The sequence below is a fragment of the Carassius carassius genome, chromosome 45 (assembly GCF_963082965.1).
Source record: "Carassius carassius chromosome 45, fCarCar2.1, whole genome shotgun sequence".
Classification (NCBI taxonomy): Eukaryota; Metazoa; Chordata; class Actinopteri; order Cypriniformes; family Cyprinidae; genus Carassius; species Carassius carassius.
This window is the reverse complement of record NC_081799.1, coordinates 13,731,979-13,759,129: the sequence shown is the minus strand read 5'-3', so window position 1 is coordinate 13,759,129 and position 27,151 is coordinate 13,731,979. Positions and strand designations below refer to the sequence as shown.

Genomic DNA, 27,151 nt, shown 5'->3' with positions numbered 1-27,151 from the left:
ATCCTGGCAACACGATTGCTGAAATATGATTGGATAAAAGCTCTACTGAACACATACACTACTGGAAGCAGTGCAACCAAGAGAAAAGCTATGAAATGAGGAGAATAGACTACTGGAAATACTGTAATACACATAAATGGAAAAAATATATGAAAACTATGCAAGTGATTCAAATAATGTCTAGCTTTCTCAGCTGGCCCGTAGGCCCACAACTGACTGCAACATGGCAGATAATATTTTTGCAAACACTTATTTGAAATAATGTTATCTGTGTCATTTGGGTTTGTTTTATGAATTTATATTAAATCGCTTGTGCAGTGCATCCCGTGAAATGAGTATAGTAGCAGTACCAGCTTTGACCACATATAGATACAGCTGCCAAAAACAAGGAATCACTGAATGAAATTAGTAAAAATAAGACTTGCTGCAGTTGTGAAATGTAACCGACAAATGGAAAATAACAGACATTGTAATAGTTGAAAGTTTTCACTTTTTAAGGCCTCTAAAACATTTAAATACCTTCTTGCTGTATTGGGACACAATAATATTTTCTAGAGATATTTTCTTTGTACGCCCATAAATAATCTCATAATTCATCTCAGCAAGTTTTTCAACACACAGAGAAATGTCAATTTGTGTTTGTGCATCACTTGCAGCATGTAGCAAAAAAGCAACACATGTAATACTGGCCTATCGTTGCACATTATTGGTTTACACTTGACTTTCCCATTTTGAGTCAGCTCACTCGTTTGTACTACAATAGGATCGAGCTGTAAACTTTTGGATCAAGACAAAATGCACATATTTATTTTTAGCTGTCTTTTATGACAAATGATTTACTCTCGTCAGATGCAGAGCTGTGTGAATGAAACCTCAGTTCAAACAGTACTGAGAACAAAGATGATTGCGGCAACACTCATTTAAATTCTTCCCGCTGGCTGACCATTTTCTCAAACACAAGGCTGAAGGCTCTCCAGAGCACACATGTAAAGGTAAATAGACTGTTTCTCTGAACATTTTTTGGTAAGCTCATTACAATTCCCCTTGGTGTTTTGTTGTGTTCAGCCATTGTTTGTTTGCATTACCTGAAACCAATTAGTGGATTTCTTGGTTGAAAAGGTCTGTGTCAAAAGGAGCTTTTACTGGAAATGTGTCACAGCAAACATGATCAGTATTGACTGTTGAACTTATCCTAAAAAGGTCACACAAACTGAAACAGTAATGTGTAGATCTTCCAGTGAGATGAAAATATATAATAACACCATCATGCATTTTCAATGTGGTAAATCAAACCGCTACATCCTAAAGTCCAACAAGTAATTATCCTCAATCATTCTGGTGCCTTGTTTGAATAAATAATGGTAAATCTGTTTAAAGTGCCTGCGGTTTAGGTTAATTAGCAATGTGTTACACAAATTTATTGCAGCACTTCTGTAATAGATTGTGGTTTCAGGGTTCAGCAGCCTCTGACCACAGAGGTCAGTAAAATAGCTACTCTAATGTGCAAAAACCCAGATGTTTAGGAATTCTGGTTGTGTTCATGGTCTGTTAACATCTTGAGTCATTGGTATGTATTTGAAACTCCTTTACATTTTTATAAAACCACATAACACAGCCACAAGGTCATCTGCAAACATTTCCAACAACAGCTGGAAGAGACCAGTGATCCACACTGTGCTTTTGGGAATTATGGTAAATGTTTATATGTATTATTTTATTATTTTAAATGCATTTTTTTTTGACAGTTATGGCATGTAATTTCTTTCAAACATGAATAGACCACAGCTGGGTGCAATCAGAGGCACAACTGCTCTAAAGGTTCACTGTAATTCTGCGTAAAAGGGGTAATGTCTTCACATCGTTATGCCTATCAGAGTCTCCTTTAAAAAAGCAAGCATGTTAGTGCATGAAATTACCCTCTGCGGTGACCTCCATGAGCTCAGGTTGCTCCAAACCATCAGAGAGAATGCTAACAATGAAACATTTCTCATCCTCTCCATCTCTTCTGTCAACAAGAGTCTGAAAAGGCACTCTAACATGAACATAGATAGCAGCTATAGCCTCAAACAGGAAACATTAGCCCAGGGCTGAATTTTTTAAATATGGCTCAACTGCTTTCATGTAATATTATACCACAAAGCTTACAATGAAGCAGTTTATTTATTATTGTAGGGTTGGAATCCGAGAATTGTTTCTTATTCAGAACTGTTTCTATCATACACCTTTCAGTGATCACAATCAATCTGCAGTGTTTGTGAAATTCAATGACTTATTCTTTTTAGTGAATCATTAACATACAGCGTGACCAATTTTCTGATTCCCAAACCACTGACTCTTATGAACCATTTCTCTTTATTATATCATAAACCACAAATCCTGAAAAGTGAAACCAAAACAGTTTGATTGCCCCCTGCTGGCTAGCTGCACTATAGGTCATAATCCACCCTCTTCAGGTAAACAGATGGGACTCGAGCCCAACTAAAATAAATAAATGACCACTTCAAATACATTTCCCCCAAAGCTAGTTTCTCTAATTTTATGTAGTTCTTATAACGCTGATGTATGTTCAAGTGTTTGTTTTTCTAATAGGTTTGGTTTTAGTTACTTGATGCTGTAAAAATAGGGTCTGATTTAATGATTGACAGCTGTGATTGACAGTAGATAGAGAGATAGCTTTGAGATCCTCAGGAGGAGATTAAAGCTCTACTTTAACCTATTAGTCTTCCATTTAGTTCCAAAATTAGTTGTTCTACAGTAAATTGTACAAATCGACGGAATCTGGGGGATCTTTGAAGTTTGTTCAGTTAAATTTGTGCTTCATAAGCGAATTAGTAAATAAAAGTGATTGCCTAACTAGCTAAGACAACAAACTTAGTGTTAGCATTGCAGGGGGAAAAAACGGTTACTGTTAGCAAGCAATTTTTTATGAATAATATGAGTCGCGATCACTACTGTGCAGACTCTGGCTCCAAATGACATTATCAACATAAGATGGCAGCGGCCATCTTTGGGACATTCTTGCTTCACTTCATCTTTTTTTTATAGTCTATGACAGACAGCACGACCAGCGTAGTCCATTTCCCAAACAAATGTCTCATGAGCCGGTACTTTTTAGGAAATCATAAACATACAGTGCGACCAATTTAGTCAAATTCTCAAATTAAAGGTTTTGAGCCGGCTCTTTTAAGTGAATCACAAACATACAGCATTACCAATTAAGTCGGATTCCAGAACAAATGTCTCTTATAATAAGCCAGTTCTTTTTAGTGAATCATAAAAATGCAGGGCGATCAGTGTAGTCTGATTCCAGAACAAATGAGTTTTGAGTAATTATTTTTAGTGATTCAAACACATACAGCATACAGTGAAGTTTAGTTACTAGTTGTTCATATAACAAGGTTGGGGGTTCGATTCCCCGGGAACACATGATAGGTAAAAATTGTTAGCCTGAATGCACTGTAAGTCGCTTTGGATAAAAGCGTCTGCTAAATGCATAAATATAACAACTTTTAGTTTAAAATTAACACATTAAGCAGTTTGTCAGTAGTATTTTATAAATATTAATGTATTAAATATGTTTCCAAATTTTTTGTATTAGTTGTTGTTTAATATATAATTAAAGCCAGTTATTAATAAAAAAGAAAACACACCTTTTAAAAAAGAAAAGTATTTATTGTTGAAATTATCAAAGCATTTGAGTAAATTCTTTACCTATTCCCCAGTTATTTAGTTTTTGCATGCAATTCTGAGTATAAAAATCAGCATCATTCATTTTTTATTTTTCGCTTACAGCATGTTTTATAACATACATATCGGATTATTGCAACCGTAGAAAACACAAACACAACAACAACAGTGAAGAGAACCAACAAGACATCCACAGAATGGTACGAGTACCACGGCATCTTGTAGAACTCTGAGCGCAGGTGAGTCGCTCCTTTATTCCTCATCACATACTCGATCCAGAAAACAGCTGAGTCCAAAGGCCTCATCTGCTGGTCCCTGTGAAGAGTAGAGAGTCTCTGCATGTTCGTCCTGTAAGAGGTGCTACTGAGCAATTGCCATAGGGCTTTTCCAAAATTATGACCACTGAACTCTGACAACTTAAGTATCTTCCCCGCTCCTTTCTCCTGGATGCGTATTAAGTTGTCAAACTGGTCGAAGAACAAAGGGATGCCCAGGATCGGGACCCCGTGGTATATGGCTTCCTGCACTCCATTGGTTCCTCCGTGGGCTACAAACGCTTTGATCTTGGAATGTCCCAGGAGGTCGTTCTGTGGTATCCAGTCCACGATAAGAGTGTTGTTGCCCACAGTGGATGGCCGATCTCCAAGATGTCTCCAGATGACTTTCTGAGGTAAACTAGCAAAAGCGGCTGCAATACCGTTAGCCATGTCGGCAGGGATACTTTTAACAAGTGTTCCCAATGACATAATAATAAAGCCGTGGTCTCCTGAGCTCTGCACAAATGCTTCCAGATCTGCAGGAAGAGGCTTGGAGGGTTTGCATTGAAATCCACCCATGTAAACAACATTTGGCATGGTTGGTCTTGGGAACTCAAAGACAAAATCAGTCCTCATGAGCCAAATATCAGCAGCTTGAATGAGGCTAACAATGTCCGTTTTGTAATCCAAATACTTATCTATTAGAGCATCATAGTGTGGACCAACCACGAATCTGTCCTGGAAGAAAGTAAAGCTCTGAAATAAAACATTTTTAACCCTTTGAGTGAAACTCATTTTATCTGTATGGCCAGAGCCTGGTAAAGGTACATAAGACATTGGAGATGGTGCTATAGCAAAATGTCCTTCACCAGCTGTGATCCAGCGTACATTGAGAACAAGAGGGAGTTTTAGATAATGCGCTACAATCACGCCACCTGCTAATGCAGGATCGGTGAGCACCAGGTCGTACCGATCATCCTGAAGTCTTTTCACAAGCATCTTATCTTCCAAAACAGCCGATACCATTTTACATATAATATAGTGTGCTTTTGATAACATGGAGAACAAATCAACCTGGAGCTTCAAGAATGACAGTCCAGAAGCATCGCCTCTTTCTATTTCTATCACTTTAGATAGATACTCATCAAAAAAGTTATCAGATTCACTTATTTCATCTGCGATTGTGATGGAAGTGTAGAGAGGGGACTTTTCTGTGATGTACCAGCTGGATTTGGGTCGGATCACGGTGATGCTGTGGCCCCTGGAGTGCAGCTCTTCTATCAGAACTTTCATATTGACCCAGTGACTTCCGTCGACAGGGTACAGTAAAATTTTACCTCCGCTGCAGCTCAGAGTGAAAACAGAAAATGCCAAAAATAACCCAACAATGAAGTGTGCCTGGTTGGAAAGTGACTTCATCGTATCTGAGCAAAAAAATAAATAAAAAAAATGCAAATAAATATTAATATATTTTAATTATACCTCCTTTGCGCTCACAAAAAATATTTTTTACACTGAAATCATCTGTTAATAAATTTCATATATTGCTTTATCTGACACTGAAATTATTAATGTACTAAACATACACAACTAAATTGTTACTGACTGACTCTTACCTTAATTGTTCATGCATGAGTGAAAGACCAACTCTTGCTCATTCCAGCTCTATTCATCTGAACCACTAAGTTCAAATTCTGCTTTACAAAGTCCACTTGAATTATTAACATTCAAATCAATAATTAACAGCCAGAAACTGCATATGGTTCAAGGTGTACTCACATATTTTTTGTGACCCTTTTGGACTGTTGCATGTCATTTTGGTCCAGCTTTGACCAATTTTAGACATGCATAAATATACACTACCACTATATATATATATATATATATATATATATATATATATATATATATATATATATATATATATATATGTGTGTGTGTGTGTGTGTGTGTGTGTGCGCGTGTGTGTGTGTGTGTGTGTGTGTGTGTGTGTGTGTGTGTGTGTCAGGTTTATGTCCAACACTAAAAAGTAGTTTATGCAATTTTGCTACTTTTTTCTTTTGTCTTTTTTTAAGGATGTTTAGATATTTTGCTGGACTATCAGGCAACATTAAGTATGATTAAAGTCTATAGTCTTTGGTATGATCCAATTATACAGATCTTTACTTCATTAATATTATGTGTAAAATATGATTCACAATTTATTTTTTTCAGACAGCTCGGTTTCCCAGTGGTTGTTTTCTTGATTGTGATTTGCCTTCAGGTGTCACCTTAGGCTCTGGCGTTTTATGGGCTCTGGCTGTCAGTGTGTATCAGCATATTCTCAGATATACTATAATGTCAATGCATGCAGGGATCCAGACATACATATGTGTTACCTGCACACTACATGCTTACTTTAAGAGAAATCTACAAGTGGAGACATGACTGATACTCTGATGAATGGAAATATCTGCCCCGCAGGACAAAGTATGAATTAAAGTTGAAGAATGCAAACATGAAAACGGGGGGGTGACACAATGAATAATAGTAAAAAATAATAACTATAGTTCGTTAGAGAAGTGGCACATAGGAGTTGCAATTGCTCGGGCGATGGAAGTTCAAGTCAATCTCATTTTATTTAGGATCACCCTTTACAGTCTCTGTCATCAAAAAATGCCAAATGTAAACATTATATAAGAGTCTGGGGCAGTGTCAGCGCACACCTAATGCAGAGGCAAATACACTTTTTTATGCATTATTTTCTAATAGCTAATTTAGCAGCATGACGTAAGTTGCTTAGCTTACATTACCCCATCTTAAAACATTGCTCAAATGTTTTATTTTTAGACATTTGTCAGGTTTTTGTCCTTAAAACTCTCGTGCTCAGGATTAATTTCTTAGGCATCTCATCTAATCTCTCTGTCGCTCATTCCAAATGAGACAGAGCGACAGATGTTTTCCATAGATAATACAATTTTCGTTGGAAATTTCTTTGGAAAAATAGTCATTTGTTATTTTTTTTAGCTTGGTCAGTGTTTTGTGAGTTTTGTTGCTGTATAAGCTGCAAGGATCTTTGGAGCTGTAATGCGGTCAAGACCTGCCTGGAACTATTTTAGCTGTGAGTTTCCTGAGAAACAGAAGAAGAGAACCTTTATGGCATATTTCATTGTGACAATATGCCCCTTGTGTTCAAAAACTGTACATTTGCTCAGTGTTTTTTATTTTATTTTTTTTTTTTTCTGAATTTGGCCTGTCATAAACTGACTGTAACTAATTTTGAAATCAAATCTATATACATCAAGCTTTTGAGGAATATGTTTTTGCCCATCTCTTAATCATCATTGTATTGCATAATGTTTTTGGTCATTAAACTAAGAATTTAAATAAGATCTTGCGACATATCATTGGGAGATAGCCTAGAGTGACAACTGATATTGCATTTTTAAGATCTCAGTGATTTACTTTACAATCAGAATTACTTTTTGACAATAAATATATCAGCGTCAGCACCAAATTGCATGTTTTTTTGTTCAGTTTGGGCCTCTAAATAAAATTAAGACATTACTTCCCCTGTGTGAGCTGAGCTCCGTATCATACTATATTGTCCATGAAAATCTTGATGTTTCAAATATGATACTTATAGGCTACATTTCTGTGACTGTTATTTCAGTATTTACAGGGTTAAAGGGTTATTAATTTCAGTGTAGACTATTTTATGAAGGTCATGAACCCTATTACTGAAGAATAAGTAATCACAGAGCCCACAAATCTCAAGAAAGTAAAACATCCCTCACAAAGGAACGGCAAAATACATCTAGGAGTAACCAATGTGGACTATTGCAAGGCTGTTTTATAGCAGCCTCTTCTCATCCCAACCTGGAAATTGAGTTTTCACCCATTCCCCAAGCTGTCAACACAATTAGACATTTGAGGGGATATTATAAACCGAATCAAGGTAGTGCAACAAGATAGCAAGCTTACTCATATCATGGCAACATGGAGGTCCATACTGAGCTATGTTTTGTCCCTGTAGGTTGTTTCCACTTACACTGAGAACATTTTGGTTTCAGAACCCCTTTTTCTTCTCCAAATCAGATTTAATGTCATCTTTAAAAAGTTTGGAGCAAAACACAATGCCAATAGTGTGATGCCAAACATCATGGTTTAAATTACAAGGCGTTACACAATATGTCTCAGTTCGCCGGTCACTTAGGCGTGCAAAATAAACCATAGTAAAGCTGGACACTTTCTCTGGATCTCACTATTTCCTTCTTCCAACATTAAGACAATGACAGTGAGCAGTCCAAGCAGCCAGAGGCAGGCTTACGTAATCTGTTTTAGATCATGATTTCACTCTTGGATTAAAGCCATTTGTTTTAGAGTACCATGGCATGTCCATCAAACATTAACACTAGGCTTATGCACATTAATAAGGGTGGTTAATACTGAAACGAAGGGAGGAGCTTTATAATCCAATCATAATAATATGCTCATCAAACACTGACACTGAGCTTATTGGAAAAACTTTGTGAAATTTTAACAAATCATATAAATCAACTGTTTGCCATTTTATTCTGAAATGTTTTGACTTTTCCCAGAATCATTTTATGAATGATAAGCTGCATTTGGACAATTTGACCATATTTCAAATTATTGAGTTGTCTTTAACTAAATGACGCCCTCTGTTGGAGTTACAGTTTTATGAACCTGTGCTAGACTGCACTATACTTTTCAAAAGTCTGGGGTCAGTAAGATTTGTTTTTGAAAGTATTAGGCTAATAATTTTATTAAGCAGAAATGTATTGTATCTGATTACAAGTAAAGTAAAACAAAAAAAAATAACTTAAGACTTTCTAGTTCAAATAAATGCAATTTTTTTTCATTTTCAATTCCTCAAGGAACCCTTAAAAAGTATCACAGTCTCTGAAAACATAAGCAGCACAACAGTTTTGATCATTAATAATAATAATAAGTATTAATAAAAATGAGTAATAATGTTAAAATTCAGTTTTGGTATCATAGAAATAAATTACTTTTTTAAGATGTATTAAAATATAAACAAATGTTATATTAAATAAATTAATATAAATTAATATTTCAATATTACATTTACTGTATTTACTGTAACTGCAGCATAATAGACTTTTAAAAACATAAAAACATCTTACTGACCCCAAGCTTTTGAATGTTAGTTCCTTTGCTTCATTTCTGAAGTGAACTTGAATAAACAATGAACTTCAGTGGAACATTTTTTAATACAAGAGCCGAAGGTCAGTGAAGGCCTCTGAGCATGTAATGCTTTGTCATGAACGTATTCAAGGCGTCTTAATCTTTTCATCCTTTCAATTTGAAAGGATCTTCATCTCACAAACCCTTTGAAAATCAGCTGTTTCTTGTTACAGACCTACAGCAAGTTTTAAGTGAATGCAGTTGCTCATGAAAGAGGGACTGAATCATCAGTTTTATCCGAACTGTCAAGGGCGGTGGGTGGACGGGGAACGTGATTTCACCAAGAACAACATGTTCCTGGAACAACATTCCAATCAGCCAATCAGCATTGAGATATAACTTTTCAGGAAATGTCTGTTTCAGGTTTACAATCAGGATTAGGCGCTTCTACACCCTTGTTAATCAGCTAATTTTTCCCTCTGATTTTAGGAATAAATTATGGGTAAGGTTAGGTTTAGGGGTGGGGATTGGGTTATGTCTTTATTTTTGGACAGTAATGTTGATCCAGGAACATCTCTTACTTGGTAAAATCACGGCGACCTGAACATCAGGCAGCCTCCAGCATCTGGAATAATAATGAGCAGAATTGAACCCTGGAGGATTTGATAAACCATATGTAGTGTAGTTAAACCATATTTTCATGTTTTATAATACAGGAACACATCATTTATAATCACTATAATGTTTGGAGTACACAAAATATAAAAGCACCGAAGGTGCGTAGGCACCTATTGTATCCGTTAGGATTCTTATTATTATTCTGCTTCTTCTTCGGCCGCAAGTCTATGGCAGCCCATAGAACCGCTTGCAGGAAAGTTGTGCAATTTGGCACACTCATAGAGGACAATATCAACATTAACCACAGCACGTTTAGAGACTCTGTTTCCAACTCTCTAGCGCCACCTAGAGGTCTTCACAGTGCACCCGAGACCCGTCGACCCGGCTACGGCTCCTTAAATTAGGTAAGACAAAAAGCTGTATTTTTCGCAACAGGTTTATTGACTTGTAATAGCAATTTAAGGTGGAATATGTGACAATCTGGTCCAGTCGAGTTTGTGTCTTCCCGACGGGTTCGGGTCCAGCTTTCAAATAATAAACGGGTCCGGGTAGGCATTTCTCGGATCTACACGGGTCCGGGTCCAGCTTTTGAAATATTAGACGGGTCCGGGTCGGTTCGGTGTAGTACATTACGGGTAGGGTGACCACCTGCTAATAAGTCCAAGGGGGGACAAGGGGTATGTTTCTGAGGGACAATGTGGGACACTGCCTTGCGTGGCGGTGCCCCCACACCATGGGCAGACTCACTGATAGTGGTTTACCCATTTCTAGCACCACCTTACATGGTTTATTAATAATGCCCTATTCCCCTAAACATGTGTAATTGCTGATGTATATGCTCATGACAGAATTGACAGATGCACTTCCACTTACGATTTACTTTAGCTATTTTATTTATTTTTCATTACAATTTATTCACTTTAAATAAATTAAAATATAAAATTATAAGATTAAAATGAATTGTAGTTGCTCAACACCACAGGAACAGTTAAAAAAAAGTCTAAACTCACAACTCCAGAGGTTCACGGAACGAGAAGGGGGAGGAAGGATGGTGAACTTGCATGTAAGTAAAGGCAGGCGCATGAAAAAAAAAACAGTTTGAAACAGGACACACCTTCTCTTTTTTAATTGATGATGGCGTTGCCTCACTTTCTCCATTTTTTGAATTGGAAAGCATGCATCTAAAAGTTCCTTCCCAGTGTGTCTGGTATGCACGTGCGTGCGCTGTCATGACAACAACGAAAAAGTTGACAACAACCTAGTCAGCAGTTCAAGTGAGGGGTGGGTGTGGCAACAGCAGCGTGCTGAACTGTCAAGTAATGTTCGTTTGGCTGCCAGGGGCTCGAGGATATAGAGCGACCAACTTTTTTTGAGCAAGCATTGATTATGCGTGACACAGTCTCAATTTGTGGGACGCATAAATTGGGCTCCAAACGCTGTGCGCGCACGCGCTACGCGGGACGGGTGGTCACCCTAATTACGGGTCTCTTTCGGGTTTGGGCATGAATTTTTGGACCCGTGAAGACCTCTAGCGCCACCACTTGTCCAAAAATTAAATGTTTCTATTCTAATAACTTTTGAACCGTGAGCCACAAAAGTACAATTATTTTACCTCTGAATCCTTGGCTCATGCCAAATCGAATGAACACCAAAATTGAAAAATCGCAAGGTTTAGATTTATTGCTTTATTTTATTGTTCGTAAAACCTACTTTTTCGAACTCGTCCTAGACGGTTAGTCCGATTTTCACGAAAATTGGCTCAGATCATCTTCAGACCATGCTGCCAAAAAGTTATGGAATTCAAGTTGATTCGTCCAACCGTTCTCGAATGACACGTGAATAAATTTGACGAAAAGCACGCAAAAACGCCTGTGAGGCTATATCTCGGCAACGGTTTGGCATATTGAGACCAAACCTGGTGTGTATCATAACAAGCATGAACTGAGACTACCTGCAGTGTTTCGACGCAGCGCCACATAGTGGTCAGGAGATATGAAAAATGCATATTTTGGCTTGTAACTTCTGAATGGTTTGGCCAAAAATCACACAGCTGGTCTCTTTAGATTCAGTGAATCATGTCGAGTCGAATGATATCCAATTTTTACCATGTCAGCCATTTTAGACGTCGGCCAATTTGAATTATGTTTTAAATGCTGTATTTTTTGAAGGCATTATCGTATCATTACGAAAATAATTACAAAAATATTCGGCTCCATAATTTATAATATTATAATGAAATATCACATAAATGCTAATAACTTTTGAATAAATTAGACAATTGAAATGAAAATGGTCTCCCTAAATTCTGTCAGTCATGCCGAGAGTATCAATATCCATTATACAAAAATTGGCCATAATTCCTGTCCGCCATTTTGATTAACGTTGAAAACCTACTTTTTCGAACTCCTCCTAGACTTTTCACCAAATTTGACGTGGACCATCTTCAGACCATGCTGGCAAAAAGTTATGGATTTCGTGTCTATATACGAAACAGTTCTCATTTAGCACATCAACGAATTTGCTGGAAGTGTGCCAAAATGCATTTGAGGCTGTATCTCTGCAAAGCTTTGACATATTTGCACCAACATTTGTATGTGTCATCTTCACCTCACACTGACCATGCCACATAAATTTGGTAACAGCGCCACCTATTGGTCAAGAGTAATAAACCATTCATTAACCATGAATAATTACACTTTTAAAAATGCTATTAACTTTTTAATGCATTAGCCTATTGGAATGAAACAGGTCTCAAAATATTTCCTGGCTTATGCCTACAACATAGATACCACATATGCCAGATTAGGCTGAATTTCCGGTCTGCCATTTTGATTTATGTTGAAAACCTTCTTTTTGGAACTCCTCATCAACCGTTGGTCCGATTTTCACCAAATTTGAATCAAATGATCTTCAGACTGTGCTGACAAAATGTTATGGATTTTGTGTCGATAGACCAAACCGTTTTTGCATACCACAGCGACGAATTTGAGGCACAATGCCAAAATGACACATGAGGCTGTCTCTGCAATGCTTTGGCATATTGACACCAAACTTTGTTTGTGACATTGACAAGTCACACAGAGTACACCAAATTGATTTGATAACAGTGCCACCTATTGGTCAAACTTGATAAGCCAAGTAATCATGCTACTAGAGATTGCATTTATGTTTTTTTAGCCATTTCAATTACAATCATCCTAAAATTGCTTTAATTGATGCACTTCGTCTGATGCTCCATGCCATGCTTAGCTACTCAACTTTCCGCTGGAGTGCTTGGCTCCGTAATTGCTGCTTGCAGCTATATTTTTTTATTATTATTGTAAGTAGGATCGTTTTGGAGAATTTTCCTCTATAATTCATTTTCTTTTATAGTAAAGGTGTTTAAAAATATATATTTACATTAGGTAGCCTATTAGTAGACTTGTGTCTCATTTACATTTAATCTACATATCTCCTTTGGTGCTTGAACACTTGTTTAAATACATTTGAAATAGGCCTAGTGTCCGCATTTACCATGACAATGATTGACAATATTATATGCTTCAAGTTGTTTGGTTTCAAATGCATTTGTGTTTGTTATCAACTAAATGTTAACTATTTCTTGTAAACTTGGAAGATTGCCTTTGTATTGTTATAAAATCCACTCATTAATAAGAATGTGATTCTGTGATGTTCTTCTAGCGCCATCTAGGGGCCTTTTGTCGCACCAGCAGCCTCTCAATCCCATCCTGCACCGCGAGCACCGCGCCGACTCCGACTCCGAGTCCGAGCTGTCTGTCTGCTGCCAGGGGCGGCCTGCTGGAGACGGCACCACACATATTTCTGATTTTAAGGGAAAAAACTGACTGCAAAGCAGGGACGGGACACCATGGATGCCGTCAACGCTTTTAATCATGAGGTGTGTGTGTGTTCTGTAAGATGAAACGGCTGTAAAATGGCGGTTTGTTGAGGACAAGCGTTCAATGTGTTGCAACGGACCAAGCCAGATCCAGGCCTCAGTGTTTAAAATGCGCAGTTGCATGCTGCCAGGTTGAATCTAGCTGATCATACGAAACTGCCCTTTCGTAAATGTCAGTGTAAATGCTTAGATCTGTGTATTGTGGTACTTTAAACGCCATAACAACAGACCTTATCGTGATAATAGACAGCATGGTCAGCAATTGGTCACTGTTGGTTTCGGCTTTTTTTCTACGCCTGATCTAACATGTATGAATACACTTCTGTGCTAAAGTTATAAGATCACGTACAAACTAGTGCCCGTGTTGTTTACAGTCTGCGCTCTGAGTGTGTAGCTCCTCCAGCGTAAAGGTTCATTTTAATGGAACATCCATAACCTGTCACAGTTAATTCTTTCAGGAACTTTATTGTTTGCTAGTCGAGATAAACATTCGTGGCCGCAAATAGCTCACTTAAATGTCCAAAATTATGATCGAAGTATTGTAATGATACCGTGTTCAGAAAGAAACACAATTTTCTCAATGCCCATGAAGTTTTGCGCATAAAACAGTGAAAATATAGTTGAGAACGACCGTTTTCTATCTTTTCTCTGGCCCTTTAAAATGATGTTTTTGTTGCCTGTGCCTTTAAGAAATGCAAATGGGTTCTCTTCATCTAACCTCCGCCTACTGTAGTTCAGTGTTTATCAGTAATCTTGCTGGATGCGAGTTTATGTTAATGTGGGCGGTTGTTTATTTGCAAAGTGTTAAAGTTAAAAAGTGTTCATTATTCCAAACTTTCAGGTGAAGTGTGTAATTTCTGCACCAAAAGCCTAATTAAAACTGAGATACAAAAATAATGATTGTTTTCAATCACGTTTTTGCACACGCTCACTCTTGTGTTATTGGTCAGCCAAATTGATAGTCCCTCCCCCAAATTCTTGCCATTGGTTTAGCGAGTGTCAGTATGTCAGGACTGGTCAGTGTTCTTAAAGGGATAGTTCACCCAAAAATGAAAATGGTTATTAATTACTCACCCTCAAGTGGTTCCAAACCTGCTAGACCTTGAGTCATTGAATAACCTTATTTGTCAAAAATGTTCTGGTCCATCTGTGTTTGTGAATGGTATCTCAAATTATAAAGGCCTTTTGTTAATGCTGTTTTGCTGAGCAAGAAGCACAATTTGGTTCATTTGTAACATAAATAACTTTTTTTAAATATAGTGTTTATAAGTTACATTTCAAAGCATATTCCTTACAAAACAGAGATGGGATGAGTTGCTAATAGCATGCTACTTTGAGATATACTGCTGTATTGAATTCTTAACATATTTCATCCGTCATGGGATTTACATGGTAAGTATGTCCATAAAACCATGGTTTAATACCAAACTGCAATATCATGATACTTTTAGTAAAAATGTTATCTCCACAAAACCTTAAGGATGCTTTCACTCTAAAAAGCATTTTTAAGCTTTCAGTGTGAGGTTACCCATTTACCTCACTTGCATTATATGCCTTAACATTATTGTATGGCTTCATTGCAGCTGTTCTCCTTGATGGACACCAAGCCTCCCATCTCAAGGGCCAAGATGATCTCAATCACCAAATCTGCCATAAAAGCCATTAAAGTAAGTTGATGTTGAGGTTGAAGCGCAGTAAGTGCACCCATCACCCAACTGATACCTGATGCTGTTGGGTTAAAATATGATACAGTGTGTGTTTTAGCAGAGTGACACATTTGAAAGCTTTCCATTTAATCCTTTTTTCCTTTTTGTGTTTTCCAGTTATACAAGCATGTTGTCCAAATCGTAGAAAAGTTTATAAAGAAGGTAGGTGCATATCTGGTCTGAACTCAAAATGGTTATGTTCATTTACTGAATGCTATCTTGTGCACAGTGCAAACCTGAGTACAAAGTACCAGGGTTATACGTGGTGGATTCCATCGTGAGACAGTCACGGCATCAGTTTGGAGCAGATAAAGATGTGTTTGGGCCTAGGTTCACCAAAAACATCACAGGAACATTTGAGAATCTTTGCTTGTGTCCCACAGAAGATAGGGTGAGAATATCCGGCGATACAGCTTTTTATTCACTGCTCTTGTATGATTTAAATGATTCTCGCTTGATCCTTCTTCAGAGTAAGATAGTGAGAGTGCTGAACCTGTGGCAGAAGAACGGAGTGTTTAAGATTGACGTAATCCAGCCTCTGTTGGACATGGCTGCTGGATCCAGCAGCTCAACAGGCTTGGACAATGGCCCTGATGGGGGTAAGACACTAATGTGTAACCTTGGGAATATCGTATTTTTATGCACTTCATCTCTGTTACGAGATTTGTTTTGTGATACAAAACTTGTCTTTCTGGTCGCAAGTATGAGCAGCAAGACAGTAGCAAATGTTTGGGGTAAGTAAGATTTGTTTTGAGAGAAATTAATGCTTTTATTTAGCTATGAAACTAGAAATCGATCAAACTTAACAGTATAGATAGAAATGCTGTTATTTTGAACATTTTATTCATCAAATAATTTTATAATATATAATATCAGGGTTTTGACAACCAAAGCCGCAGAACTGTTTTGTCTGATATTTCTTGAGCACAATAAGCATAGTAGAATGATTTCTTGAGTAATGTCTGCTGAAAATTCACCTTCTCAGGAATAAATTATATATATATATATATATATATATATATATATATATATATATATATATAAATAAATTGTAATATTGTAATATAAATAAAGTATATTACAATTAAAAAACAAAGTTATTTTAAAATGTAATAATATTCCACAAGCTTACTGTTTTGCTGTATGTTTGATTAAATAAATTAATGCAGATAAATGCAGCCTTGGTAAGCGTAAGAGTCTTCTTTCAGAAACATAAAAAAAAAACTTACAGACTCCAAACATTTGAATTATAGTGTAGATGTCTCTAATTTAAGCCTCAGTATTAAAATGGTGTTTTTTTTTTTTTATTAGTTCATACTGTTCATTGAATTGTATCGACTTCTGTGACTGTGATTTGCAAGCATCATCAATCAAAATACCTTGTGGGGCATTTGTCTTGTTTTAAAAGGTTTTCCTTTTTACGTTTAATTTTAGAGTTTCCCACTGACTTATAATAAGTTGATTATCAATGTGTTATTGCAGCAGCATCTCCTCAGTCTCCGGTGAGGGAACAAGAGGCTCTTCCTGTGGTGACGCCAAACTCGATCGCAGCAGCTGTGCCTCAGCTTCAGAACACAGATGCCTTTGCGGCTGTTGCTCAGTTTATTCAGTCTTCTCAAGGACAGCAGGTTAGTCGACTGAATGCACTGGGTTTCCTGCATATTAGTTATTTGGAAAGGACAAAGCATTGAACACCTTGGGTGTTTTTAACATGAAAAAATAAGAAAGAAATCATGAAATAATTGTAGCCCATTCAGGATATTCATGTTCACTGTTTTCTAAAGCTTCAGCAAATGCTTCAGAACTTTCAGCCACAAGAGAAACCTCAGTCTCCAGCTGTGGACAATAACCGGAGTCACCTCCACCTACAGGCCCAGGCTATGACCGCCTCCTCCACCCTCACACATCAGCACATCCATCACGCACCGCAGCCTGTGGAGAAGAAAGCCACCTTCGACAAGGTGAAAGAAACCAAGATCAGTTGTTATTTTCAACACTGACAATGTCAGATACATCAGGAACAGGGGAACCCAAAACCAGCCCAATATACCAACCAACTCATTTATTTTGTTAAATGTAGGTTAGCACATCCCTAGTTGGCCTAAAGTCACTAACATTCTCTTTCCTCTTTATTCTTCAGACCATTCTGGACCGCTTTGACTATGACGATGAGCCAGAAGCGGGTGAGGAGGCAAAGAAGGATGAAACGCCATCTGTCCAAACTGCTATGTAAGTAGCATTTCCTTTAACATATTTTGAACGCTGATATACATCGCATCACCTGCTGGGCTTTCAATTTGTTATTTCTCCACAGAGGATTTCCTGAGCAGACCGTCCCAGGATTTCCTCCAGCCAATCAGATGCAGCACTTTCAACAACATATGATGGCCGCATCACAGCGGCAGCAGGTAGATTACTACACAATCTTATATTGAGACATTGAAAACTGATTTTAATGACCTTTTCCTGTAATTTAATATATCGACAGTCACGTTTAGGTTTTTATTGTTATTGTATGCTCAGGTTGTTCTACCTTCAAATGGACAGGTCCAAGGCTTTGGTGTTATGACCTCTCAGCCCTATCCAGACATGATGCCTCAGATGGGGCAGCCACATGCTGCTTATCCCCCTCAGAATGACACATTCAGTCAACACATGGCTGGACATCAGCATCCGGTAAAATAATTTTGGAAATGAACAATTAACTGATTCTTAACTGTTAAGATGCTGTAGAATTTGATACTAATCTCTGACAACCTGTGGCACAGGAAATGATGAATTCAGATGCATCGGCTAGGCTTTACCCCGATGGCAAGAGGTCACGGTCACGTTCAGGGTCGAGGTGCGTACAATAAATCACTGTCCTTATGAACAAGAACATTAGTCCTCGTGACAAGGTTAAGTGTTGTTTTTGTTTCAGATCTCCTAAAAGAAGAAGGTCTCGGTCCAATTCCCGTACCAGACGAATGCGGCATCGGCGGTCACGCTCTCGTTCTCGAGAGCGATGGCGTCAGTCGCCTCGCTCGCGGTCTCAAGAAAGAAGAGACCGAGAAAAGGAAAGAGAACGAAGACAAAAAGGCCTCCCTCCTATAAAGAATAACACTCTCAGTGGTAAGCAAGGCCACTTTCACTACTGTAACCACTAGTCTTTGATTATGCTTAATTGCTCACTATAAAGTACACATAACACAGTAATAAACCTTCTTTCTGATGCCAATGTGGAATATCTCTCTCTTTCAGTGTGCAGTACTACTTTATGGGTGGGACAGCTGGATAAAAGGACACAGCAACAGGACGTGGCCTGTTTACTAGAGGAGTTTGGGCAGATAGATTCAATTAATGTATGTTCTTGAGAATTAGGGGAACATAAGATGATGTTGGATTTTTGCGCTGAAGTCTCATTTTATCTTGTCTGAGTTTGATAGATGATTCCTCCTCGTGGTTGTGCCTACATTGTCATGATTCATCGTCAGGATGCCTATCGAGCCCTGCAGAAACTAAGCAGAGGTCCATACAAAGTCAACCAGAAAGCCATTAAGGTATCAGAGGATTATTTAAGCACAGACTGATAAAAATAAAACCGCATAAAAAAGAAATCAAAAACTTTTTAACTTTTAAAAGTTGTCATATGGTAATATGGCAAGACCGTAAAACAGTATTATTGTGAAATATCACAAATAAAAAAAAAAATTAAAATGTAATTTATTCTTGTGATGTCACATGACCCTTCAATGATCATTCTAATATGCTGATTTGCTGCTTAATTTGGGCATTTGGTGTTCTGATTTTATTATTATCAGATTTATAATCAGTTGTGCTGCTTAATATTCTTTGTATGTTTTTCAGGGATCTTTGATTAATAGAAAATTCAAAACAATGTAAATAGACTTTATAAATACCTTATCTTTACCGTCATACAGTATGTATATCTTTTTAAAATCTTAATGATTTAAATCTTTTGAACAGTATTATTGGTATTTTTTCACATTTATTATTGAACTGTATTTTCCAGATTGCCTGGGCTCTGAATAAGGGCATCAAGGCTGAATTCAAGCAGCATTGGGATGTGGAGTTGGGTGTAACATATATACCATGGTCCACAGTAAAGATGGAGGACCTCGATGTGTTTAGAGAAGGAGGGATGCTTGACCCTGATACTCTTGCACCAGGTAACTATTGCAGCCAGTTGTTAATAATTTGTCTAGGCATTGAGCTCACATTGTAACGTATTGTTTGCATGTCCGTGCACAGAATGGAGAAGCTCTCAGATTGAGCTGGAGAAGGCTGAAGAATCTCAGAATGGCAGGCCTGAGGTGGGAAAAGTGGAGGAGAGCCCAGCTGTATTACCTCTGCAGGTAAATTCTAATACCTTGGTTCCTCTTCCTAAAGTTTTTAGATTTGATCCCGTTTATTCATTTTTCCTACTTTTGTTCTTGTTTAGGTTCCTCCTGTCCAGCCAATGGGAGCGGTCAGTGTCCCACCTCCAGGATACCCAGGACCCATGAACATCCCACCCCCCTCATTTCCACCTGGGGTTCCCCCACCCTCAGGTCCCTTCATACGGCCAGGGTTTAACCCCATGCAGATGCCACCAGGTACAGCAATATTAGCGCTTATTAAGCATGTTCTCAGGATAGATGTTTTGTTTTCAGAGAAGTATTGTATCAGTTTCTAACACACTATTCTTTGTTTCAGGATTCCTCCCACCGGGTGCCATGCCTCCTCTGGGCGCCACTGGGCCTCCTCCACCTGCAGCAGGGATCGGCATGCCTCCAGGTGGGCGGGCTTTATTATATAAACCCTACCTAATTTTGTTTTTATAGGCTTGACCAGTAAGCCAGTGTTTAGTTTCTTCAAATTTCCCATCTGACCATTTTTTTCAGGTGTAGTTGGCAGCTCAGTTGAAGACCTGTCGAACGATCCAGCAGTTATGGGTCCAAGAATCAACACCGATGGAACCGAGGGATTCAACTCAGGTGGGAATTTGTGTCTATGTGTCATTAATCACAAAATATGATGAATATTATTTTAATATGGTCATGCTGGTTTTTTTCTTTATGTGTCTTTGTGAAGTAATTTCTTTGTTATTTGATTAACTCTGCAGGAAACCAGGTGCCTCCTGGAGGCCCACCAGGGATGGGCATGCAGTCTCCACCAGGTCTTCTAGGTTCAAGGCCGGGAATGATGCCTCTCCAGCGGCCCCCAGGGATGCCGCTCCCACACATGCAGCGCTTCCCCATTCCACCTCCTCGACCTGGCATGTCACCCATCCCACCACAGATGATGCCACCCAGGGGTCCACCTCAGATGATGCACCGTGAGCCACCACCCGGGGGCTTCGGCATGCCGCCCCCTCCTCATGGCATCAGGGGCCCCTTTCCCCCTCCTGGACCTCCCTTCATGAGGCCGAGTGGACCCAGACCAGACGGGCCAAATGATCACGAGGCCAGGCCATTCAGAGGCGAGCGCCCTGGGTTAGGGCGGGGCAGAGATCGAGATCAGGACTGGTACGGTGGGCGGCACCCTTTTGGCGAGGGTCGTGGCGGTGAGAGGCCGGATGCTCGTGCGCGATTTGGAGGCTGGCACAAGGAGCCGGAAAAACAAGGTGGATGGGACCGAGAGAGAGAACATAGGGACTGGAGGAGAAGTCCGGATGGAGAGAGGGATCGGGATAGAGATCGAGGACGGGACGGTGAAGAACGGACGAGGCGCCCTGCAGGAAGCAGAGAGAGGAGCACACGCTGGGATCGAGATGATAGAATCGATCGACTGGGTCTCACCAGCGAGGAACCCAACGAGAGACTTTCAGCAAATACCAACGAGCCCGGTGCAAACGCTAATAAAGAACTTCCTAAAGCCAAGCCAGATGTTCCAGCATCTTCCACCGCAGCCACAGCAGACTCTAAAGCCTCAGAACCTATAGCAGAGAACAAATCTGCTGAGCAAACACATAAAGAAGAGTCATAGAGGTCTCTTTATATGTCAAGACCATATGAGCTTCTCACGTGTCAGTGCTAATCTTGAATACTGCTGGCTAGAGATCAAAGTCCAACTGTTGTGGGATGCTTTATGCATATGATGCTGGGTTCTTCATCCCAAACCAGACTTTATAAAGCATCTTCTGGCAGACGTGGAGCGTTGCCTTGTGATTTTATTGTCCCACCTCAATGAAGCTTGAATGTTGTATTAAAACTGAAGATAAGAAAAGAAACAATTGATTTTGCTGTAAATATGCTAACATTACTCGAATAATGTTTGTAGATTTTGACTGGCCGTTTTTGGTTTTTACTTTACAATGATATCCCTGTTGAGATTCAGTAATGGAAACATTGACTAAAATAAGATATTAAGTCCCTTTTGCTGTAATGTTTTTAACTTAATGTTTACAACACACGAAAAAAAGAAAAAAAAACACAAGATGTTTTTATAATTTTTACGTTTTTGGAGATAGGAACTCCAAATATTTCAGCGATAGGAATTTGGTTTTAATAAAATATTTTCATAACAAATGAATGAACTGACTAATATGCAAGATCTTTCACTCTTTTTACCATTTACCCTAGTGTTTTATAAGTATTTGTGCCCACTAGTCGTAAGGTTATCAAGTTTAAGGCTTAACATTAATAAACGTTACTGTTTACTGGGCCTTATGGCATATCCATCCATATTGTGGTATTTATCCTGTGACTCTACTTCCGAACCATTTGTCATGGTTTGAATAGGACATCTATATCTATATGAATGGGTTCTGACTGTGGAATTTTAGGACAGCATGTGACTGTATGTAAAGGTCAAAATGACAAACGTGTTCGTTGATTTATCAATTACAATATATTTTCTATATGAGCATAATACATTAGAAATTTGAAGAGGTTGGTATATTTTAAAGTGAACACATTATCTGTAAATATGTATTTGCCTTTACTGTAGATGTTGTGCTGTAATGCATATAGAAGACGTTTTTCTCCTTTCTTTGAAACATTTTTAAATCAAAAGAAAAAATAACAAGTACGGTGGGAAACAATTACGTCGCTTCCGTATGACGGCGTTACACGCCATACTTTGACCCAATCACCGTCGACGAGTCTCTTCTGGCACCTGATTGGACAGCTCGGCTCACGCGCCTCCTCTCTCTTATCAAACACTGTCCATTTTTTCCACTCTCAGTCACAACTTTACAGTTTGATTAAGTTTAAAGGCAGCATGGCGAAGAAGGCCGTTTGTGTACTTAAAGGCACCGGGGAAGTGAACGGCACTGTTAATTTCGAGCAAGAGGTAAAAAAAAGGTTATTTTTATTTGGCGTTTGTTATGACGTTTTTGTAGCGAGAGAGCAGCGAGCTAACCTGCAGCTACGGCGCGCAGCATGCCATATTATGGACTTCATAATTTAGGAGTCCACGCATTAGCTTGACATGCAGTTGCGTGGGATTAGCTGTGCTAATGTCATGCAGACTTTGATGACCACATTTGACATTAACTACAGTAGCCTGTAATACATGATTTCACTTTTTGACTGACTTCTGTACAATGTTACATTGCATGCATGCGTTAGAACCATAGATTGTACAAAAACCGTTAAAAGCGGCTCAGCAATGACCTTTGATAAGATGAAAGGTCTGCGTTTAGTATGCGCCCCCGTGCACGCCCATGTTAATTATTTCACGCACGAACGTATGCAAATTATAACTTTTATGCGTTTGCACCCGAGATTGTGAGTTTGCAGCGTTCTGAAGCGTTTGGTGGCATACTGGTGTCATTGACTTCCCTTGAAATTCTTATGAAATTATAACTAGAAGGCAAAAGTTTGCTGAGTCATGCTCCTCTGTCTTTTTCTCTTTGTTTGCTGTCAAAGATCAAGACGCACATTAAATGCTGGCAGAGCCTCAAACTGGACTGGTGTAAAAGCATTTCATTGCTCTTCAGACACAATTTGTAGTTTTTTTTTATTTATTTTTTTATGATTTTTCTTTATATAAAATATATTTTTTATGATATATATATATGTATGTATATAACTGGGCGATTTTCAAAAATGTTTTGAAATGTCCTCCCTTCAATTTTTTCCTGACTTATTCTTGATCTTCAAGTTTTAAATTTACCTTTATAAAACCTGCAGAAACCCTGTCAAAGTATTTAGATTTAAGCATTTTTCAGGTGATTTTTATCTTGCAGGTATACATTTGATCAGTTCCTGCATTCCCTGGTAATCAAACCCATGACTTCGGTGTTGTTTGCACCATGCCAAACAGTAAATGCTTCTGTTTTTTTTTTATTAAATGATTGATCTGTTTGTTTTAGGATGACAAGTCTTCAGTGAAGCTCTCGGGTAAAATCACTGGCCTTACTCCAGGAAAGCATGGTTTCCATGTCCATGTTTTTGGAGACAACACAAACGGTAAGCACCATTACTCCTGTATTTGACTTAATCCCATTACGACTGAAGACTTTTACCTTAAACCCCTAGATATGTCTTTATTTTGAACACCCAGACAAACCATCTTTTTCTTCACAGGCTGCACCAGTGCAGGTCCGCACTACAACCCTCACGATAAAACTCACGGTGGACCAAATGATAGTGTCAGGTGAGTTTAGCAGTGTGCTGTATGGCACGACCCCTTACCTGCCCTCAAAGTTGTCATATTTGCATAAATCTCTACAAGTCAAATGGGTTTATATCTAAAGAGCATCACTTCTTAAATGGTGTTCTATTACTTTTGTATTGAGTAAGATATTACAACGTTCAAAGAGCACAGAGGGCTATAATAATTTGTCTGTTAGCAGTTCTGTTCATCTCATTTGTGGTTACTCCGTTATTTACAGTAGTATATGAGGTAAACAGCTGAGCCATAAATGTGATGATTATTTTGAATCCACAGTAAATGACAACTTAAAAATGTCCTTGATATAGTTTGATTGGAGTTGAACCGAAAGCTTGTGAATCAGAATTTGAGTCAAAACCCAGCCCTAAAATTTCTTGCTTTGATTCAAAAAAATTTATTTAATGATATTCACAATAAAACAAAAATCATAATGTTTTATAGTCACTGAATAGATCAAATACAGTAAGAATGTATTCTGTAAAAATTCAAGTGGAAGGATTATTAAAATATTATGTTTAAAGCCCTGTTAACTTTATGGTTTGAGTTTGTTTTTATAAAGAGCATATTCTAGTTTTGAACCCTCAAATATGTCCAGTTTTACATAACCAAGGATGGTTTACCCTCAAAAACAGTCTGCTGAGTTTTTCAGCTTTTTTAAAAATGATTAACCATGAGTCACCCCAGTCATTTTAGATTGATTGATGAATTTGTTTTACAATTATAACTGTAAAATCTTTAGACAAGTGTCTGTTTTGCTGTAAATATCACAAAAACTGCCATGCCAAAGGATCTATTTCTAGGATTATGCAGACTTCTAAATGTAAACAGTGTACGTGTAAGAGGTCACTTTTTCAGTGTAATTTCAAGTAGCAAATGTTTTTATTTCTGTAATGTACTGTGTCCCACAGACACGTCGGAGACCTTGGTAATGTGATAGCTGATAAAGATGGTGTTGCAGAAATTGACATTGTGGATAAAATGGTGACCCTGATTGGGGAATACTCCGTCATTGGGAGGACCATGGTGGTAAGGAAACAACTCTGGATTTCTAAGCAGCTGCATATTTAATACCAGCTGACCTCATTGTGTATATTCTGCCCTAGATCCACGAGAAAGAGGATGACTTGGGTAAAGGAGGCAATGAAGAAAGTCTTAAAACCGGCAACGCTGGAGGTCGTCTGGCCTGTGGTGTTATAGGCATCACTCAGTGAAGTCCAGCTCTAATCAGAATGGTGACCAATCTGGACCCCCCTTCCATTAGCACTTGGCCCACTGATGATTATGATCTCTAGTTTTGCAAGTTAATGTTTAAGTAATTATACTTTAGCCATGTAAAGCTGTTTTTCCGCACACCTCTATTTAGGCACTATTTAGCTACAAAGTGATTTTCGTTTCCTCTGATCTCTGCTTTATTCAATAAAGATTTAGCAGACTGGATATATGTGTGTGTCTGTGTGTCTTTATGAATAAATCTTAAAGAGTATAGCATTAAACCTGACTATTCAAAGTTGTTGTTGTTGTAATCAAAAAATAAGGATCAATGATGGTAACTGAAAACTAAACTTAGATTTTAGTAGAACTAATCTTTACCTTTAAATCTATTTTAAAGGTAATAAAAATGCCAGAAGCACACAAAATGATTAAAACGTCTCAAAAAAAAAAAAAAAAAGTTAATTGAAAATATTGTGTGTGTGTGTGTGTGTGTGTATATATATATATATAGCATATAAAGTGATACTATAATAACTGCTGTTAATGGGATCAATTAAAATCTCTGTAGTCTCAAAAAGCCTGAAAGAAAGTTTTATATTTACTACAATAAAACTTTCCTCTGTCATCAAAAAGTTCACCTTTCCAAGATGGCGGCCGCATATACGTGCCTGGAGCCGTTTTGGAAACCTAATAAATGTAAGGTAAGTTAAACTGGTTTGGCTGGTCCAGAGTTAAGAGAAGTCGTTGCTGAGAATACACCACTAGATGGCAGACTTTTCTTGCGCTAGGACTAAAAGCACCTTAAAGAAAGCAAGCTTGGGAAGTTTGCAATGCTTTTGAAATAAGGAGTGCGTACTTAATTATGATATTGCTTCCTTTAATTATTACTTCATTACACTTTATGCGTTTGCTTTTTAAGAATGTATCATTTTTAGAGGACACTCTTTATCTAGTCAGTCTCTGACCAGCTATACCTAGCTTGGCCAGGCTGAGAGACCAGCATAACCAACCTTAGCCTTTCAAGATATTTTTCAGATCACTAATATATCAGTATAATCCCTCAGAGTTGGGAGTCATTGTTGTTCTATGAATATGATTTTAGAATGGGTGGTCTCGCCCTTGACATCTGACTCTATATTTGAAACTGCTATTAAACAGCTGCGCCCGGTGCATGGCCAGCTTTCGCAGATGGCCAGCGGACTGCTGCTGAAATTACATGCTCCAAAACCTCTTTCTCTTTTTAATGGGGCAGCCTCCCATGTGAAGAAACTTGGCATTTCCAGTTTCCTCTCCAGAGAAAATGAGATTCCCCAGGGACCCAAGACCTGCAAAGACCCACGGATGAGTTTCACAGTTCAGATACCAACCAAATTTGCACCCAAAATACAAGTGTTTATGATGGTAAAATGTAGAAGCTCTGTCTTGTGATTATTTTACAGTTCGTACATTTCCTACCCTAGGCACATTATTATGCCAGTGCATTAAATCCAGACAGGAATAAAAATAAGACAGTTATGTAATATATTATTTCTTTTGTAATTTATTGTGAGTAATGCGTTACTCTGCCCTCTTTTATTACAGGTGCAGCAGCACAAAGGCCTTAAAATGCATTGAGGAAGTACAATCATGATCCTCACATGGACAAATTTCCAGAAGCAGACAGAATCACTGGAGCGTGATGAGTCAAAATGCTGGTATAAATAGCATCAGCAAGGCGAATCATGAATAATGAAGGAGCCGCCCGTCCCACTGGAGCACAAGTCATAGGCCTCAAATAATGTCAGCGCACACTAACAAGGTCTTGTGTCTTACAAAAAGCATCCCCACTCGAATGAATGCTTCAAAACCTTTCATCATCTGGTTGGGCTGGATGGCCAGACTTTACAGTGGCACCTACAAAGACTGACTGTGTGGAGATTGTACACATGAATAGGCTACTGTGACTTTGCCCATCTTGTGTCTTTGGCACAGATGGCAAACATGCATGAAAACCACATATATTTTCCTCCTTGGACTTGCTC

General features: G+C 38.3%; 3 protein-coding genes across 5 annotated transcripts; 2 read left to right on the top strand and 1 right to left on the bottom strand.

Moving 5' to 3' along the window:
• Positions 1 to 3,651: 3,651 nt before the first annotated feature.
• ugt5d1 (UDP glucuronosyltransferase 5 family, polypeptide D1) lies at positions 3,652 to 5,645 on the bottom strand. The gene is made up of 2 exons (XM_059539581.1): positions 5,561 to 5,645; positions 3,652 to 5,368 (listed from the first exon to the last, which is right to left on the bottom strand). The coding sequence occupies exon 2, from the start codon at positions 5,361 to 5,363 to the stop codon at positions 3,765 to 3,767; it is 1,599 nt and encodes a 532-aa protein (XP_059395564.1). The 5' UTR covers positions 5,364 to 5,368; positions 5,561 to 5,645; the 3' UTR covers positions 3,652 to 3,764.
• A 7,692-nt stretch (positions 5,646 to 13,337) lies between these two features.
• scaf4a (SR-related CTD-associated factor 4a) lies at positions 13,338 to 21,830 on the top strand. 3 transcript variants are annotated; one of them, XM_059538520.1, is made up of 20 exons: positions 13,338 to 13,611; positions 15,195 to 15,278; positions 15,435 to 15,479; positions 15,547 to 15,708; positions 15,787 to 15,916; positions 16,803 to 16,945; positions 17,102 to 17,278; positions 17,458 to 17,546; positions 17,632 to 17,725; positions 17,841 to 17,993; positions 18,086 to 18,159; positions 18,238 to 18,428; positions 18,558 to 18,658; positions 18,743 to 18,856; positions 19,330 to 19,486; positions 19,569 to 19,672; positions 19,759 to 19,912; positions 20,013 to 20,093; positions 20,201 to 20,293; positions 20,422 to 21,830. In XM_059538520.1, exons 1-20 carry the CDS (start codon positions 13,582 to 13,584, stop codon positions 21,282 to 21,284), a joined length of 3,039 nt encoding a protein of 1,012 aa, XP_059394503.1. In that variant the 5' UTR covers positions 13,338 to 13,581; the 3' UTR covers positions 21,285 to 21,830. The 3 variants fall into 3 exon arrangements, with proteins under 3 accessions (XP_059394503.1, XP_059394504.1, XP_059394502.1); XM_059538521.1 differs by having other exon boundaries at positions 13,340 to 13,611; positions 16,800 to 16,945; positions 17,865 to 17,993; XM_059538519.1 differs by having other exon boundaries at positions 13,341 to 13,611; positions 16,800 to 16,945.
• A 602-nt stretch (positions 21,831 to 22,432) lies between these two features.
• Positions 22,433 to 25,355, top strand: LOC132127412 (superoxide dismutase [Cu-Zn]-like). Its single transcript, XM_059539267.1, has 5 exons — positions 22,433 to 22,592; positions 23,617 to 23,713; positions 23,831 to 23,900; positions 24,827 to 24,944; positions 25,022 to 25,355. The coding sequence occupies exons 1-5, from the start codon at positions 22,521 to 22,523 to the stop codon at positions 25,127 to 25,129; spliced, it is 465 nt and encodes a 154-aa protein (XP_059395250.1). The 5' UTR covers positions 22,433 to 22,520; the 3' UTR covers positions 25,130 to 25,355.
• The last annotated feature ends 1,796 nt before the right edge of the window (positions 25,356 to 27,151 follow it).

Bases quoted from the DNA above. Each gene is read 5' to 3' on its own strand.
- ugt5d1 (XM_059539581.1), bottom strand. From the start codon at position 5,363: ATGAAGTCACTTTCCAACCAGGCACACTTCATTGTTGGGTTATTTTTG.
- scaf4a (XM_059538519.1), top strand. From the start codon at position 13,582: ATGGATGCCGTCAACGCTTTTAATCATGAG. The intron at 15,279-15,434 runs GTAAGTTGATGT...TGTGTTTTCCAG, and splicing joins CTGCCATAAAAGCCATTAAA to TTATACAAGCATGTTGTCCA. The intron at 19,487-19,568 runs GTAACTATTGCA...GTCCGTGCACAG, and splicing joins CCCTGATACTCTTGCACCAG to AATGGAGAAGCTCTCAGATT.
- LOC132127412 (XM_059539267.1), top strand. From the start codon at position 22,521: ATGGCGAAGAAGGCCGTTTGTGTACTTAAAGGCACCGGGGAAGTGAAC. The intron at 22,593-23,616 runs GTAAAAAAAAGG...TGTTTGTTTTAG, and splicing joins CTGTTAATTTCGAGCAAGAG to GATGACAAGTCTTCAGTGAA. The intron at 24,945-25,021 runs GTAAGGAAACAA...ATTCTGCCCTAG, and splicing joins TCATTGGGAGGACCATGGTG to ATCCACGAGAAAGAGGATGA.